Genomic DNA, 18809 nt, shown 5'->3' with positions numbered 1-18809 from the left:
TCAAAGTCCCCAGAGGCAGCGGCCTCATTTCCACCCCCGGGGAAGGCCCTGGTGTACCCACACCCGAACTCGCAGCTCAGCCCCCAGCACTTGGCACCCCAGGCGGTGAGTATCTGAGTGCTTATCTACCCATTGGATCACACGCCTGCTTAGGGCAGGGGCCTTGCCGTCCACGTGGTGCCAGGCTCATAACAGACCTTCAATAGCTCTGTGTCAGATAAATTAATCACCTTTTGTCCAGTCCTCAGGGGAGGCGGAGAGCGGTTGCTATTTCTAACAGCAGCAGGAAGGCAAATATGGCCCTGCCCTCCCCCTACTCCCCCTCATTCCACACACACACACCCGAAAGTGGTCATTTCTCTCTGATCTCAAATCAACAAGGATTCTAGTACATTCTGGCAAGAGGCACAAGAGAGAGCCGAGAGGCGCCTTGGAGAGCACGTAGCTCCCCACCCTGGTTACACAAATGGAGGACCTGAGGGTTGAGAGAGGCAGGGTGTGTGGGCACACACAGAGGACCAGCGTCAGGGGCTCACCCACCTCCCCCACGGAGCAGCCGAGGGGTGTTGAGCTCAGAGGCCGCGGCCACTCTGCACCTGGCGGGTGGCTCCACCGTGGCTGCTCGCTGATCTCTGGTTGTGCCTGCGGCCAACACAGCCACTGGTCAGCAGTCATGGCCAAGTCCAGCTGCTGCAGCCGAGAGTGGCTTCAGGAATGTTGGAGTCCGGGCAGCACTCTCCTATGACGCAGGCTGCTGGGACAGCGTTGTGACGACCCAATCCTGCCAGTGGCCAAACACCTACCTCACCCTTTCATTCACAGATGGTGAGGAGCACAGAGACGGGGTCCACTGGGCAGCTCACGACTCCTGTCCCACACCGGACCACCGTTCAGTGAGCGCTGACGTGGTGTGCACACACGGCTGGGCTCGTGAGGGAAGGTGGGTAGGAGGGTGCATAAAGCCACAGCTTAGGGGGAGGCCACGAAATGTTTAGAATGAGAAAGATCTGCAAAGCCTTGAATTTCTTCTTCTCTACATCTCCTGCCTTTAATTCAACAAAAGGAAGTTTACTTCCCCAGATTCCATTTCTGGTGCCACATTTGTATCAATGGCTTGCATGAAGCTGTCACAGTCAAGCTTATCAAATGTGAGAAGACATGAAGCCAGGAGAGCCCCAAACACAGGCTGCTGAGCGAGATGCTACAAGACCCAGATAGACTAGAGTGAAGGGCTAAACCAAATGAACGTGGGGAAAAGGCACAGATGCAAACGACAGGCGCCACTCTCGTCCCCAAAAGCCAACTAGACAAGCAAGGGTGGGAGCTTGGGGACAAGGGGGTGGAGGCCTGCGGCTTGGCTTGGCAGCTCTGTGTAGAGGACAGAGGGTTTTAGCAAACATTCCATTCAACGTGGGCTAAGGGGTTACCGTCCGAGTCGGGGCACTAGCTGTCCTTGGCTATAGAAATGGAATGAGCGGCAGTCCTCTGTCCTGAGCAGCTCACACCCCCAGGCAGGTGCAGAGGGAGGGCACTGCGCAGAGCAGTGGGCAGGATGGAGACAGGGCTCTGATGACTGCCAGGGAAGCAGGGAATGTCTCATATAGGCAGCAGAAGACAATGGGAAGTCCTGTGTCCAATCCAAGGGGGCTTCAGTGTGAAACTGTTGACCCCTTACCACAGGAACAGTTGGAAGGAGGAGGAAGGAGGGCTGGGGAAACTGAGCAGGCTGCTGACGCCTGATGCACCCAGGACACTGGCAGCCAAAGGCGCCGTGTCCAAAGGGAAGGCCAGGCGCAGCCCAGATAGGCGCTGACTAGTCCTGAGGGCCAGAAAGTGAAAGTGAAAGTCACTCAGTCATGTCCGACTCTTTGCGGACCCCATGGAGTATACAGTCCATGGAATTCTCCAGGCCAGAACACTGGAGTAGGTAGCCATCCCCTTCTCCAGGAGAGCTTCCCAACCCAGAGATTGATCCCAGGTCTCCCACATTGAAGGCAGATTCTTTACCAGCTGAGCCATCAAGGAAGCCCTGAGGGCCAAGCGGCTAGCAGAGAAGTAGGAGCCAGTCTCTTAGAGGGTGGGAGTTGGAGGACAAAAAAGAGCAAGACCCAATAGGGCACCCAGCCAGGCACCCAGAGCTTCAAAGAAGGCTCTAGCCAAGCAGGGATCAGGAGGGAAAGCAGGGAAACCAAAGGATCATCCAGTCTTGATGGAAAGCCACTTAGAATTGGCAGCCCCTAGCTCCCTGAGGGTGCTGGACCTCATCCCTGGGGTAGGCCTGGGACCCAAGGGGAGGACAAGAGGGCAATTAGCATAAGGAAGGGATTTCTTTCTTTCTTTAACTCTTTATTTGGTATTGGGGTATAGTTTTAGATGAACAGTGAAGGGACTTGCCTTACATATACATGTGTCTGTGTGTGCATGCAAAGTTGCTTCAGTTGTGTCGGGCTCTTTGCAACCCTATGGACTGTAGCCCACCAGGCTCCTCTGTCCATGGGATTCTCCAGGCAAGAATACTGGGGTGGGTTGCCAAGCCCTCCTCCAGGGGATCTTCCCATCCCAGGGATCAAACCCAGGTCTTATGTCTCCTGCACTGGCAGGCAGGTTATTTACCACTAACGCCATCTGGGAAGCCTCATAGATGTATCCATTCTCCCCCAAATTTCCCTGCCAAGGGAAAAGGTTTCTAACAGGCAGAGGGGCCACCATAGGGCAGAGCAGAGGCTGGGGCTCCCTCCTGGAACTGGGGCTAAGGGCCTGGGGTGCTGCCGCAGGGTTGAACCAATAGCGTCTGGGTTGTTGTTCTGCCCTGGGCTTTGTCATGTCCCCTCTTGCCCTTTTCTGGAGAGGAGTCCCCAGTGGGTGAGCCCAAATTTCAAGCTGCCTTCTTATCCTGCAGGAACTAGGGGCAGGAGAGACAGACTGAGGATGGAGCTCTCACCTAACGAGAGCTTAACGGGCCTGGAGATAGTCCACTCGAGTCAGCTCTGCCTCTCAGCCGCCACATGACTTTGGCCATGTCACTTACCTTCCTAGACCTCAGTTGTCCTATCTGTAAAGCAGGGATAATAACAGAATTCACTTCACAGGACTGACCTGAGGATCCACTGAGATCATACAGGACACAATTTCTGGCACATAAGAGATCAACAAACAGAGCCTTGGCCTTCTTGTCTTTTGTGGGCTTACAAACCTTTTTTCAAATCTAAACTTGGAAGCAGAACCTGGGCATGTGATATAAGGGTGTCAAGACGGGGTGAAGGTAATTTCAGGGACTGACACAGTGAGGGGGGTATGCTGGTAGGAGATGCATGTGTGAAAAAAGCCCCCAGACTCAGAGGGGGAGCCCACACACCCATGAGCCATCGGGTGCCTGAAGGTTACATAAAGGTGACAAAGTCAGGACTTCCGTAGTAGGCCAGTGGTCAAGACTTTGCCTTCCAATGCAACGGGTACAGGTTCAAACCCTCGTCTGAGAGCTAAGATCCCACGTGCCTCATGGCCAACAAACCAAAACCTAAAACAGAAAAAAAAGTTTAACAAATTCGATAAAGACTTTAAAAATGGTCTATGTAAAAAAAAAAAATCTTAAAAAAACCTGACAAAGTCAGTTCTGAAGATGCACGGTGGTGATGGCTACGCAATAATATACCTGAACTTACTCCCACTGACTGAACTGTACACTTAGAAATGGCTAACATGGTAAGTTTTACATATCCATTTACAACAATTAAAAAAAAATTAGTGACAAAGTTACAACCGGGGCCCAGGGTCCCTCCCACACAGCCACCAGCTTTGTACCAGTGATGTGTTCAGAGGAAATGGAATTCTGTTGGATTGAATCGTATTGAATTCTTTAATTCCAAGATAAACTCGGCACATTTCATCTCTTTTCCAATTATTAGGTTTGGGAGAATTTGAGCCGTGGTGATTTTGCCATCCATTCTCTTAAAAACAAAAGATGTCATTTTACCAGGTTCCTGCTGAACAGAGAGACTAGAATTATCAGCATTTTCTTGGTCGTATAATGCAATGAAGTCTCCAAACAGTAAAAATTCTACCATGCCTTCCAATTTCCCAAACCCTCAGAGAGTCGATTATCTTTAGCTCAGATTTAGAATCACTGCAGTCCTACTACATACAGCCCCCCTTACAAGCACAGCAGGGACAGCCACTGAGACGGTTACGAGGAAGCATGGCCCTCGTGGAGCTCATAACGGAGCAAGACGTGTCCTAATCGGGAGGAAGCCCTGGGACCCTGTGGTGCTTTCCAAACACACATCCCCAGGCAGTGGGGTTCCCTAGCCTGCAGGGTCCAGAACGTGGCACAGGGGATCTGACGCCCATCCCTAATGTAGAGCAGGGATGAAGAGATCATCATCTGAAAACAGTACCGACCACAGTACAAAAGCAGCATGGTCCAGCGGCTAAGACTCCACGCTCCCAGTACAGTGGGCCCAGGGTTCTGTCCCTGGTGAGGGAACTGGATCCCATGTGCCACAACTAAAGGATCCTGCATGCTACAACTAAGACCCAGCACAGTCAAATACATACAAAAATATTTTGAAAAGAACAATACAAAACGGAATGAATTAACTGAAAAAGTCATGGACAGTGCACATCTGCACTCACAGGGAAACAGAATATTCTATTAAGTTGAACATGTGCTCCCCAGTGACTTTGAAGAAGTGGGAGTTTGTATTCATGGAAAGGAGGTTGGAACTGAGTGCTGAGGAAGGGAATTTGGTCACTGACTTTAATTATCCTAAAAGCTTTAAGATGTCTGACCAGATTATATTTGTAAGAGACTTAAGAGGAGTCACCTTTAAACTTAAGTATGTTGGAGCCAAGGAACTGTCCTTTTGATTGTTTGCTATTTCAAGTTCAAGGCTATACTAAGGGGATAGCCAGCTCCCTTTGCGGACAGAAAAGGGAGGCAGTTAGGAGAAGGGACAGGTTGCTTGGACAGTCCCACACAAGGGCCTCCTGAATGCAAACTTCATCCGTTCTTGCTATCAAAAATCATTCAGGGACTTCCCTGGTGGTCCAGTGGCTAAGACTCTGGGCTCCCAATGCAGGGGACCCAGACTCAATCCCTAGCAGGGGAAACTAGATTCTGCACACCACAATTAAGAGCTTGCGTGTGGCAGTGAAGACCGAAGACCTCCCATTCCACAGCTAAGACCTGGTGCAGCCAAATAAATAAATAAAGATAAACATTTTTTTAAAAAACATTCATACCCACTCTGTCTACATTTTTCTCTCCTTATCATGAGCATCCTTCCAACATGGAATACTGGATACAATCAGAGGCCCCAGAGATCATCTGATCTAATCTGCCTACTTTACAGGTGACAAAACTCAGGTAGAGAGAGAAGTGGCCTACCCAAGCTCACACTGTGATCAGTACCCCAGACAGACCAGGCCCCTCGCACCGTGCAAAGAGGGCAGAGGCTTGTTGGGAGGAAGTGCCTTGGATGGGGCAGGCACTTGGGCTACTTTTCCCACTCCGGTCACTCATTAGCTGTCTGTGTTGGGACAATGATCTCTTGTATCCCTGAATTATAGCGGAAGCTTCTTGAGAAGTATGCCTCGGCCCTCCTCGTTTCCCAAGGCTACGTGTGTGGTTTCCAAGGTAACGCACAGCTGGGTGGATTCAGCCTCGCAGGCACCACCTCATCTTGAACCAGCAGGGGAAGAGGAGTGGGAGGTGAGGTGACACCACCTCCCCATTTACAAACAGTGACTCCTTCCGAAACCAGTTTCCCTTCTGTCCCCCTGCCAAGGTCAAGGGAAGAGGACACCTCTGACATCCTGGAGTCCTGGAGCTGAGGAAGCTTCTGGAGGACTTGGCAAGAGGTGACTGCCTGGAAGTCAATGGAGCTGCAGGCAGCTGACTCCGGAAGTCTGGGACTGGCCCTCGAGGCTGGGGCAAGTCTGAACATGCCCAGGGCAATGGTTTTCACACCTGTTAACAGACGCCCTGTCAAGAAGCATGACACAGGATGACATTTCCAACTGCCAAAACAGAAAGTCAACACAGGCAGCTGAGAAACAGCCTTGCTGCTCCCTAGGCATGCCGCCCTTGGGCTCTGGGGGGCCCCGAGATGGCAGCAGGAGACCACCACCCCTAAGGAAGGGCAACATGGCAGGAAAGCCCTCTCTGGGACAGAAAGGGTTAAAGCCAAGTGTTCAAATATTTAGCAAATAAAACCAAAATGTCACACAGAGACTGCCAAGGCTGGAGTGGTAACCATGGCAATCCATGGCCAGCTGCAGATCTGAGTGTGAAGAGGCTCTGGGACCAAGGCCTGTGATGAGAGGGGACAAGAAGGGACAAGAGGGCGATGCAGAGGGTCACAGTGGGCCTGGCCAGCCCAGCTCACAGAGGGCAGCCTGCCAAGACCCTGGACCCCTTATGATGCACAAGCCAGGGCTTCAGGCCAGTCTGTCAGTCTTAAAGAGACTCCGTTTGGTCTTCTATGGACCGAGGAAAGAATCAATCTACCCGTCTGACCCCTGGGCTCGTTGTTCATTCATTTGGTTCCAGTTATCGAATCCCTGCCGTGTGCTGGCTGCTCTTGGCTGTGGCACAGAGCAGAGAGTCCGAGTCAGTCCCCACCACCACGGACCTGTGGCCAGAGCAGACACAGGTGAGAAACAGTGTCCAGGTCAGAACACAGCCAACTTCTAGAAGGGGCACCTTGCCCAGGGAGTGGGGGCGGCCAGAAAGCTTCCTGGAGGAGGTAAAAACCTAAAAGTCAAAGGGGTAAAGTCAGGCAGGCAAGAGGTCTGACAATATACCCGACAACGCTCCAAAAAATACACAGCACTAGATAAGATGAGAGGTGACACCGTCGTCACCGAGGGGGCTGCCGATGCGTCATCCTCTCAGCTTTCTGTCTTTGAAGGGTAGTCTGACAAGGACTCGTGGTATTCGAACTGAGCAGCACTGGCCCCTCTTTCCTCCTTCCCTTTCAGCCATCCAGGTGCAGGCAGGTCGTTGGGAGGCCCGGCACCGTCCTCTGGACACATTCCCCGTTTCCAGTCTCCCTCGTGTGCGGCCATCTGTCCGGGGAGTGGTTGTTGGCACAGGGCAAGAAATGGACATGAGCTCGGCAGAGGAGGCCACTATCCAGAACATTCCAGTCAAGTCCTAAGGTTCTGAAGGAGCTCATGTCCTCGGACCAAGCAGGCTGAGGGGCTATCCAGGGGCTTCAGGATCTCAGGGGTCCCCAATCTATCTGTTCAGCTCTAAAGGAGGACCTTGGCCACTGGCCCATCCACGATCCCCAGTGAAGGCCATTCAAACCCATCAGTCAACCAGCTAGAGACAACATTAGGAAATGTCTATCAGGGGCTCGCAAGGACAGAGATCCCAGCCCCACCAGGGTGAGGCAGCTCCCTTCTCCCCTGGAAGACAGACAGACGTTCCTTTCTCTCCTCTTTAATGCCCCTGAAGCGCTCCAGGCCAGTTTCATCCCAAACAAGCACAGGACTCTGCTCCTGGTGAATACACTGCTTGGGTAAAATGTCATCTCCCTGTGAGAGGTTCCCAGCCCTCTGTGGCCACCTAATGTTTCACACACACACACCTCACACCTCAAAGCTTATCAGCCTGAGTCCCAGTGGATCGACGTCTAGGACAAGCAGCTTCCAAAGGCAGGGACCAGGTCTCAATTAGTTCTGGATCCTCCATGTCTGACATACAGTAGTCCTCACCTAACAGGTAAGATGTGACTTGAGCCCGGCTTCTTCTAGAAGGAGAAGGGAGAGTAAGGGAATAGAGCAAGACTCAGCCTGAACCTTCAGTCCATTCCCTGAAGGGAAGACACTCCTACTAACTCATTTATTTATTTTTTTTTTTCTACTAACTCATTTAGCAGCGGACCCCTAAAGCATCAGAATTCCCAGTGACTCAGCGGTAAAGAATCTGCCTGACCATACAGGATTCACAGGAGATTCAGGTTCGATCCCTGGGTCGGGAAGATCCCCTGGAGAAGGAAATAGCAATCAGCTCTGGTATTCTTGCCTGGAAAATCCCACGGACAGAGGAGCCTGGTGGGCTACAGTCCGTGGAGTCACAGAGTCGGACATGACTGAGTGACTGAGCACACACAGGCCCAAAGCATGTGAACCAGTGACACCTCCTGTGTTCCAGAGGCCCACGTCCCTGTGACAGCAGGTTTCACGTGCCCGGGAGGGTACTCCAACCTACGGGACCATCGTGCCAGGGCATGTGAGCCTTTCCGTAACATGAGCTGTCTCTTGAATATAATTTCATATGTCTTACAATCTGAAGTAATCTCCCTGTAAGCTGAGAATTCTACGGCTACTTCATAAAAATATCCACATTTACACATAACTTAAAGTCTCCTTTTATTGGTCTCCTGTGTTTCAGATGCATGAGGTTGAAGTATCTTGTCACTATTCTGTTTCTGTCAGATCTGAAGTGGACTAGAAGGCTCTGGAGGCCAACAGCAGATTGTGATCTGATTGATGCTTTTCACATTGAATATGGCCAGTAATCACAGACTGAAATTAATGATCTCTCAAGTTTCCGTCCACACTGGATGATGGGAAATCTGCCACTGCCTATGTCCCAGGCTAGATTCACAGCAGTCTCCCCATTTTAGTTTGACAGACGTTATCTGAGCCCCGCTATGTGCCAGGCACTGTCCTGCAGCTTCCCGCCCCTATGGCTTCCTTGAGGACACCAAAGCTCGGCTCCACATCTCCAGATGTAGACGTACCTTCACTTTCCACCCACCCCCCCAGGCCCTAAGCCAGGGCACTTCCTCCCTGGGGCACCCAGACCAGAAGCTGGCTGCTGGGTATTTCCTCCCTCTCCACTGGCTCCTTCCTGCAGAGCTGACAGACAGCGCCGTCTCTCCAGGTCACACATGCAGACCAACAGCTCTCCCTCCTCACTGCGTCCTGCCCAGTGGCCACTCTGCCTTCCTTGATTCACAGCCAAACTTCCCAGAAGACTGACCAGTATGCAGTCTCCACTTTCTCACCTCCTACTTGGTCCTCCGTTCCCCTTCCACCCCCCCGTGACTGCCACTCCCAGTGACAGGGCTGATAAAGGGCACAATGACCTGCCCACAGCCAAATGCAAAGGGCCAGTATAGTCCGACTCCTTGGCCCCTTGTGACAGAACTGGCACTTCCTTCCCTGTCCCGGCTTCCTGACTCCCTCCCCTGGGGTCTCCTCTGACCTCCCTAACTCTTTTCTTCTCCTTTGTGGGTCTATCTGCCTCCTCCCACTTCTCACTCGATGATGTCCTTCTGGGGGTCTGTCCCCTTCCTCCTCTCATCCCACTGCCCCCTTCCCACCAGGCCTATCCTCTTTATCACTATCCTGGAGGCAGCTGGATGCCCACCCTCCCCCCAACCTGAACTTGGACATGTCCAAACTAACCTGGTCGTCATTTCCCACCTCAACCTCCTTCTGTGGTTTCAACCATAATGAATGGCACTGCCAGCCACTGAGTTACCCAAGCAACGGCTGGGCTCCTCATTTCCCACAGACAGTACCTCCAACCTAACAGGTGACCAAGTCTGATCAATTCTACTTGCTCGACATCTCTTAGGCACAGTCTCTCCTGTCCCAGCTCTGGTCTTGCCCTGATTCAGGGTGTCACCATCCCTCATTTCGACCATGGAAACATGCTTCCAATTAGGCTCTCTGCCTCTGAAATTGGCCCTTGCAACATTTGCCATGCTGCAGCAAAAATGCAAATCTGATCATCTGTCTCCCTAACTTAAACCCCTTCCATGGTTCTCCCTGCTGCCCACAGGACACTTCTAAAGCCCTTCAGCAAGACAGAGGAGTTCCCGCTGGTCCTGCCATGCTCCAGAGTGGACCCGCCCTCTGCCCAGGATGTTGTCCTCGAGGCATTCTGACTGTACTCTGCAGTTTCCCGTCTCAGAGCCTCTGTATATCTTGAGGCCTCTGCCTGGGATATCCTTTCCTTGCTGTCAGCACACAAACGCATCCTCACTGAAGCTAAGCTGTTTTGCACATATTATCTAATTTGATCTGTACAACAACCCTGTGGTGGGTATTGTTAATATCATTTTCCAGAACCCACGTTGAACTACTAAAAAATCTGTGTTCTCAGCCTCCTGCTATCCTGCCTTTCAGGATGTCACTAAAGACATTAATTAGGGCCACAGTGACAACTCCTTGCAGAAGCAAAAGTGATTTCAAGGTTTCCAGCACAGAGGACTGGGTGCCTGTCTCAGGGTCTGCACAGAGTAGGCCCTCGTTAGGTACACACTGCATGAATGGACGAGCTAGATGGATAAGAAGGGGAGAGGAGGGAGGATCCAGGGGAGCGATAAAGCATTCGGTGTTTCACTAGTCAGAATGGCCATCATCGAAAAGTCTACAAATAATAAATGCTGGAGACAGTGTGGAGAAAAGGGAAGCCTCCCACATTGTTGGTGGGAATGTAAATTGGTGCAGCCACTATGGAAAACAGAAAGGAGGTTCCTCCGAAAACTAAAAATAGAGTTGCCATATGATCCAGCAATTCTACTCCTGGGCATCTATCCAGAAAAGATGAAAACTAATTCAAAAAGATATGTGCACCCCAATGTTCATAGTGGCACTATTTAAAATAGCCAAGACATGGAAGCAACCTAAGTGTCCGTTAACAAATGAATGGATAAAGAAGATATTGTATTATGTGTATACACGAGGGAATACTAATTCGCCATTAAAAAGAATGAAGTAATGCCATTGCAGCAACATAAATGGACCTAGAGATTATCATACGAAGTAAGTCAGAGAGAGAAAGACAAATAAAATATGATATCATTTACACGCCGAATCTAAAATACGACACAAAAGAACTTACGGGAGGCTAGCGGTAAAGAAGCCGCCTGCCAATGCAGGAGATGCAAGAGACGCAGCTTCCATCCCTGGGTCAGGAAGATGCCACGGAGTAGGAAATGGCAACCCACGCCAGCGTTCTTGCCTGGAAAACCTCCCCCTGCACAGAGGAGCCTAGCAGGTTATAGTCAGTGGGGTCACAAACAGTTGAACATGCCCGAGCACAGTAAAAAAGAAGAAGAACTTATTTACAAAGCAGAAACAGACTCACAGACATAGAAAACAAACTTATGCTTATCAAAGGGGGAATAAATTGGGAGTTTGGAATTAACAGATACACACCACCCACAATAAAATAGATAATAAAGACCTACTATATAGCTATATAGGGAAATGTATTCAATTTCCTGTAATAAATCACAAAGGAAAAGAATCTTAAAAAGAATATATATATATAACTGAAGTTATATATATATATAACTATATATATATATAACTATATATTATATATATAACTATATATTATATATATAACTATTATATATATAACTATATATTATATATATAACTATATATTATATATATATGTATAACTATATATATATAACTATATTCAGTTATATATATATAACTGTTAATTTCCACTTTGCGAAAATTAACACAATATTGGAAATCAACTATACTTCAAATGAAAGAAAAAAGAAAGAGAGAGAAAGGGAGGGAGAGAGGAGTTCAGTGCTTTATAACAGGTCGAGTCAGGGACATGTCAATGGCCCCTAAAGTGTGATTGTGCAATGCGGGGAGAGGAGGCTGGCAGGCAATCTGGGAGGTGCTGGTGATCACCAAACCACAGGAATACATGGACTCCCCACAGGAGAGTTCAGTTTTCAAAGTTTTGATACACAACACAAAACCCAAAGTATTTGGCTTTTCATTTCTTTTCGGGACACATTAGCCTGAGGAGAACACATGCCTGGGTCTTTAAGCCTCTGTGCTCCAAGACATCATCCTCAGATGACGGGCGCTGCCTCGTGGGAAGTTTAGGGACCTTTCTTCCCTGTCCCAGAACAGAGTTGGGCTGAGTGGATGTTCCAGAGAGGCCCGTTTCCTCTCAGTTGGAGGGGCAGACTTTCTAAAACTCACGATGCCCAGTCAGGGACAGCCTCCCCCAAGAGGCCGTGACGCCCTGGGACAGGCCGGCCCACAGAGGCCCACAGAGGCCCCCTCCTGCACTGGTGGGGGGGTACACACCATCGCCTCTAAGAAGCTTCTAAGCCTCAGTGCAGGACTTGAAGCCAGAGTTTGGTTGAGAGGTTCCCAATAATGTTTCAGAATTCTTCTTTCTCAAAAACGCAAGTTGTCCATATAACAAAGAGGAATCCTATTCCAGAACACTCCTGGCCTCCTGTGTGTGCTGGGCGGGAGCCAGGGGCCTGGGTGTGAGCAGCTGGGGCAGGGCTGTGGGGAGGTGGAAACACGGCCATCCGGTTCCTGCTATAATTGAGCCAAGTGGCCAGCAACTGGTGTGGATAAGGAAGTGGCAAGCATATCGTTGACACAAGTCCCTGACCTCACCCTACCCTGTCCCTGCCGGGCTTCCCAACAGATGAGCGGCGGCTGGGCTCTCCCTACAGAAGAGGTTATCCAAGCAGCCCCTCTGGATAAGCAATCATGCCTGGGATTACCCTCCCTCCACTCACTCTCAGGAGGCAGGTTCCCTAGCTGGCTAGCACCAGACCTCAGTCAGAGAATTACAGAATGGGGTGTGGCGGGCTTAGGATCTTCAGTGAACAGATGTGGAAACTGAGGCCCAAGACCACAGGGCTGAGAAATGGTCAAAATGACTTTGGAAATCAGACATCTCAAATCCAGCACCCTTTCGTTCCAAACATCCCCTGCAGAAAACCAGCTCCCTGTCACACGCTGTGGGTCCCTGGAAATACAAAGATTCACAACATCATTGTCCCTGAGGCTGGGGAAAAGGACCGGCACAGAAAACTACAGTATGGTCAGGTAAGTACGTATGAAGGCTCTGCTGTCTGGGCCCAAACCATTCCAGATTCCCTCTGGCCAAAGAAGGTCCCATTAGAACTTTCCAGAAGAAAGAACTTCACTGGACAGGTAAGAGGCACAGAGGGAGCCACGTTCTGGTGACAACGAACATGTTGGTGGGCCAGGTAGGATGACGGACTGGGTGGTGGGAGCTGAGCATGTAGGCAGGGTAGAGAGAAGTCCAACCACTTTCCAGTACCGAGTGGTCCTGACAGTGACTGCCTGGTGGGCACAGCTTGTGAGATGAGGCCCAGCTGGAAGCAGTGGGACAGAGGTCACAGGAAATGGACCCACCCTCTTACAAGTTCAGCAAGGTGGATGGTATGACTTCCACACTTCACATGGGGAAACCAAGGCCCAGAGAAGTTGTTATAAGTTGTTCTTGGCCCAAGGGCATTCAGACTGAAGTGTCTGAGCCAGGATTCAATGCCTTCACTGACTTCACTTCGTTGCTCTGAACTGTGTCAGGCCAAGACAAGTAACTGACATAGCATCCTCTGGTGCCCATAATGAGGGCGAAGCAGAGACTAGCTGTGAGGTGAGAAAGGACAAAGTGTGCCCAGCTAGGTGCCAGCCCCACCACCTGGAAAGAACGAGGTCACAACTGCAGTTGGGTGGGGTCAGGTCTGAGAGCTAAGGCTGCCAGCCCTGGGATCCAGCAGGGCAGGACCCCAAAAGAATCAGAGAAGGGACACCTGGCTCTTCCAATTCCAAGGCCTGGAGTAGAAATAGCAGCAGCCAAGCCGAGTGGACCCAGGCGTCAGGCTTGGACCAGCTCCTTTCCCTCTTCCCCAAGCCTGGATCACAGCTGAGCTTCACTACTCTGCCTTTTTCTCTGGCCTGTGTGACCCCTCTGCACAGGTCAAGGTGGTATCAATTCAGTTCAGTCGCTCAGTCGTGTCCGATTCTTTGCGACCCCATGAATCGCACCACGCCAGGCCTCCCTGTCCATCACCAACTCCCGGAGTCTACCCAAACCCATGTCCATCGAGTCGGTGATGCCATCCAGCCATCTCATCCTCTGTTGTCCCCTTCTCCTCCTTCCCCCAATCCCTCCCAGCATCAGAGTCTTTTCCAGTGAGTCAACTCTTCGCATGAGTTGGAGTTGCGAACTTCGCATGAGTTCGCAAAGTATTAGAGTTTCAGCTTCAACATCAGTCCTTTCAATGAACACCCAGGACTGATCTCCTTCAGAATGGACTGGTTGGATCTCCTTTCAGTCCGAGGGACTCTCAAGAATCTTCTCCAACACCACAGTTCAAAAGCATCAATTCTTCGGCGCTCAGCTTTCTTCACAGTCCAACTCTCACATCCATACATGACCACAAGAAAAACCATAGCCTTGACTAGACGGACCTTTGTTGGCAAAGTAATGTCTCTGCTTTTGAATATGCTATCTAGGTTGGTCATAACCTTCCTTCCAAGGAGTAAGCGTCTTTTAATTTCATGGCTGCAATCACCATCTGCAGTGATTTTGGAGCCCCAAAAAATAAAGTCTGATACTGTTTCCACTGTTTCCCCATCTATTTCCCATGAAGTGATGGGACAGATGCCATGATCTTAGTATTCTGAATGTTGAGCTTTAAGCCAACTTTTTCACTCTCCTCCTTCACTTTCATCAAGGTGATATAGTGTAGTACGATGCCTCCCGATGAGGGTGCAGGGGCTCAGAGGAACTAAGGAAACACCTGGGTCCCACAGCTGGTTTGGGGTGGGGTGAACCTGGCTGGGAGCCCCGACTGCGACTCCCGGTCCCATCTCCCATTCCTGCCCATTTCTCCTGCCTGTACTCCTGGCTCCTTCCTGGGGTTAAAGCCCACCATGTTGTCCAGGTCGGCCCCACAAAGGAACATGCTTGGTGATGTCTGGGACTCTCAGCCTTCACAGCACAAGCTCTGTCCCTGCACCTGTGACCCCTCCGGAGACTAAAGAGTCCCCACCTTCTCAATGAGTGTCCTCTGGTCATCAACAGAGTGGAGCCGAGGTGGCCTGCAGCCAAGGCTCCCTCCCCCAGGCTGGCTGCAGTGGCCCCCGGCACGCAATGGGAGAGCAGACCACCCTCCCAGGAGCAGAAGATGCTCACCCATCTCTGCCTGTGCGGTCACTCAGCCCAGAAATGCTGGGTGACAAGAGATACGATATTTGAAGTGTTTTACAGTTCACAGAGCCCTCTCACACTACCCATTCATCCTCACAACAACCTGTAAACAGTGGAATGAAAAGCCCCATGTTCCAGACAGAAAAGTTCACACGTTCCAGTCCAGAGCGGTCACAGGGCTGGCCAGAGACCTGCTGTGAGAAGAGGTCATGGCTGAGTCTCAGCCCCAGCTTTCCCAACTCTGAGTTCTGGTCTTTGTCAATTTCTCGCCTGCTGCCCAGATGTAGATCTATCTGTGCTCTTCCAGCCAAAGAACAGGGTTATATTCAGATGTGCATGCAAGTGAGAAAAAACATCTGGATACCATAGAACCCTCCAGGGCCCCAGCACAGCAGGTCAGCCCAAGGGCCAGGTGACGCAGGAGACCCATTGTCAGGAGAAGATGCCTCCGACCTGCTCACTCCTGCCTGCCCTTCCCAGCCCAGGTCAAACCATCCTCCTTATAGCGGCCAAACTGGAGTACACCCCAGACGCCAGGCCAATATTTCTCTGGGTGCCAAGTGACTCCTGGGCAGCAAGAAACAGAGGCCTCCTCGACCACAGCAGATTCTATTCTTTCTAGAAAACGACTCCTTCCTGGCACAGTCCAGGAAGTGGTAAACACACCATCAGACTCCTAGTATTATCTAGTGCAGTGTGTGTGTGTGTGTGTGTGTGTGTGTGCGCACGCAGGCACATGCATGCAAGGGCATAGGAGGAAGGTCTGCTTCACTTGGGAGATTCAGTGGCTCACACTCAGAAAAGATCCAGCAAGAGATAGAAAGAGCAAAGTCAGTCCTACAGTAAAACAGTGCAAAATGAAGACTCTGAGCAGGACTGTCCCCAAAACATGAAGCCATGTTTGCCTCTGGGATAATCACCATGGTTCTAAAGCCCCAGAGCAGTGTCACGGTTACCTCTCCCATGAGGGCCCAAAACGAAAGAGAAGAGCCACAGTCTCGGATACTGTCTGGTGAGATCCCCCAACTAGTTCCTGAGGGGGCGAGGAGTGGGCTCAGCCTGGGGGAGAGGAACGGCCCTGCATGAAGGGATGTGGGCAAGGGCACCTACCTGGACTTCACGTGTGTGATAGGCGATGATCAAACCCAAAAGGATGATGGTAGACAGACTGATAAGGCATTTCAGGGCCAGTGAAAACATGGAATCCTGCAGAAGAAACGGAAAGAGAGGATTAGAAAAGATCCAGGACAGAACATTTCACTCTGAGGCTACGTTAAGGGGTGAGGGGCAGCGACAGCAAAGGAAAGACTGTCACCAGCACCTCCCAGGAGCAGAATACAGCACAAAGGTAGCCAGATCCCCGAAAGCACCTTGGGCTGGGCCCTGGGCTGGCTCAGTCTCCGCAGCTGCCTCTGAGCCTCTGTTTTCTAGGGTTAAATCGTATTTGCATTCCTGGGATGAACCCTGCTTGGGCGTGATGTATTATGTTTGTTATACATGGCTAGATCCAGTTTGCTGATGTGTTGTTTAGAATTTTTGCCTCCATACTCATAAGTCATATGAACATAATTCTTTTCTGTGCTGCTATTATCTGGTTTGGGCATCAATACTGTGCCAGCTTCGGCCTTTCTTTCCTCTTAACAAAGGATTCCAAGGTCCCCTCCATCCTGACAATGCAGAGTTCTTTCAGGAATGAATGAGAATGTCCTGGTGGTGGCTCTCCCATTTTAGGCCAAGGGCACGGAAGGAAGCAAGGGCAATGGAGGAATCCCTGGAGAAGGAAGGGGGGCAAGCACAGAACAGCAAAGTTCCTGGGCAGGAAAAGGGCTCTGAGGGTCCCTTCAGCTGAGGCTGGGGGAGGCAGGGTGGGTCATTTGGCCTCTGCTGCAGTCCTCCAGCCCCAGGGCCACTTAGGGGACCCACATGGTTAGCAGCAAGAGCTCCAGACCAGCCCACTGGATCCAACCCCTGATACAGCCACTTACTAGCCATGTGATCTCAGGCCGCTCACTCTATCTCTGCACTCAGTGGCTTCTGGCATCAGATGGGGATAATAGCAGTACCTACCTCTCAGGGCTGCTGTGAAAGATAAAGGCAGTCTATAAGATTGAAGGCAGAAGGAGAAGGGGATGACAGAGGATGAGATGGTTGGATGGCATCACCGACTCAATGGACATGAGCTCGAGCAAACTCCAGGAGACAGTGAAAGACAGGGAAGCCTGGCATGCTGCAAATCCATGGGGTCGCAGAGTCAGACACAACTGAGCAACTAACAATATGTAAGGTGCCTAGCCCAGTACCCGGCCCTGTGAGGGATGGCTACCGTCATTTCCCTCACCTTCTCTGCAGGGCTGGTACCGCCTGGGCATTTGGAAGCCAGGGAGCAGAGGCGGCTCCCAGTCCCGGAGGAAGGCGGGAACACAGCCCTGAACAAAGGCAGCAGAGAGCCGGCAGTACTTCCAAGCACGGTGTTGTAGCCCCATGCATCCTGAGAGACGCCTGCCACTCCAGAAACAGTCCCTGTGCTCCAGAATCATAAAATGCCTGGTGTCTACAAAGCAACTTACTGTTTACAAGGTGGTTTCATACCTTGTTCTCAACCATTCTCAAGACAGCCCCAGGCCTTTCACCCAACTTTATAGATACCACAGGTGAAGGCTCAGAGGGGTGAGTGGCTCGGGCCAGGATCCAAAGCCAAGGCCTCTGACTCACTGCCCACAAGTCCTCAGCCCGCTCTTCGGTGGGAAACAGAGTAAAAATGTGAGAAGTGTCCATTTACACAGACCCAAATGCCAAGATAATAATGCAAGGTGTCTCAAAGGTGCGTGAGTGCATGCTAAGTCACTTCAGTCATGTCCGATTCTTTGCAACTCTATGGACTATATAGCCCACCAGGCTCCTCAGTCCATGGGATTCTCCAGGCAAGAATACTGGAGTGAGTCCCCATTTCCTCCTCCAGGTCCCAAAGGTGGGATATAATTAATCACCACGTGCAACCTCCAGTAGAGAGGGGGGAGACATCACTGTCCAAGAAAGCAAGCTTTCGGAGACAGAGGGAGGGGTACCTGAGATCTCCAGCATTAGAGGGCAAGGGATCCAATATGGGGCAGCCACGGAATCAGTGGAGGGCTTGGATTTGAGCCCAGCGTTCCCAGATGCCCAAGTTTGTGTTCTCAATCCCCTTTGCAGGCTGAGATGGAAAGAGAGCAGCTCTCCCTGGTGTCTGCCAATCTACCCTTCATCTATGTGATACAGTTAGTCCCCACTTAGTGCTGGGAACCCAAGGGAGAACCCATGCAGGAGCTCATTCTTTCTTTCTTTCATGACGATTTCAACCTCTTCTCATTTCTTGAGCATCTCCTAGGTGTCCAACAGTGTGGTAGACACTACAGGATATTTACAGAGATCCTCTGCCTACCAGAAGCTTCCAAACTGGCTTATATACAGAACCCAACTTTCTATACTATGTAGGACCATCCAGCTGCAGGGAAAGATGTCCATTTTGCTCTTCCTAGACGATGGTCTAATTATAAGCCATGTTTCATTTAGCCTCTTGTATGTTCTACACTTAATGAAGAGCAGCCTGGAATCATTTACTCGGCACACACGCACAGAAATGTCTCGAGGAGTACTATGCTGCTCCAATTAAGGGCCCAGGACAAAACAGAACACGGTTTCAGCCCTTGGGAAGGTTCCGATCTTTGAAAGCACTATTGGGTGCCTGAAACACCATCCGAACCACAAGACCTAGCGGGGCTGAAGAGCAGGTGGTGAATTCAGGGACACTCAGACTTTGAGGATAAGGCCACTTCCCCTT

The 18809-nt window shown here is 50.8% G+C and overlaps 1 protein-coding gene across 6 annotated transcripts in view; it reads right to left on the bottom strand.

Annotated features, from left to right (window-relative positions):
* KCNN3 (potassium calcium-activated channel subfamily N member 3) overlaps positions 1-18809 on the bottom strand; it is a 176617-nt gene that overhangs the window by 114825 nt on the left and 42983 nt on the right. For 4 of the 6 annotated variants that reach the window (XM_002685991.7, XM_005203798.5, XM_010802964.4 and 1 more), the window contains exon 2: positions 16103-16198. The exons of 1 other annotated variant lie outside the window; for it this stretch is intronic. In XM_002685991.7, the coding sequence (XP_002686037.1) occupies positions 16103-16198 (96 nt within the window). Of the gene's footprint in view, positions 1-540; positions 2488-16102; positions 16199-18809 lie in introns of those variants that run through there. One more of the 6 variants, XM_010802962.4, reaches the window with a different exon arrangement.

This window comes from Bos taurus, chromosome 3 (genome assembly GCF_002263795.3).
Source record: "Bos taurus isolate L1 Dominette 01449 registration number 42190680 breed Hereford chromosome 3, ARS-UCD2.0, whole genome shotgun sequence".
Taxonomy (NCBI): domain Eukaryota; kingdom Metazoa; phylum Chordata; class Mammalia; order Artiodactyla; family Bovidae; genus Bos; species Bos taurus.
This window is presented reverse-complemented; position numbering and strand designations above follow the sequence as displayed.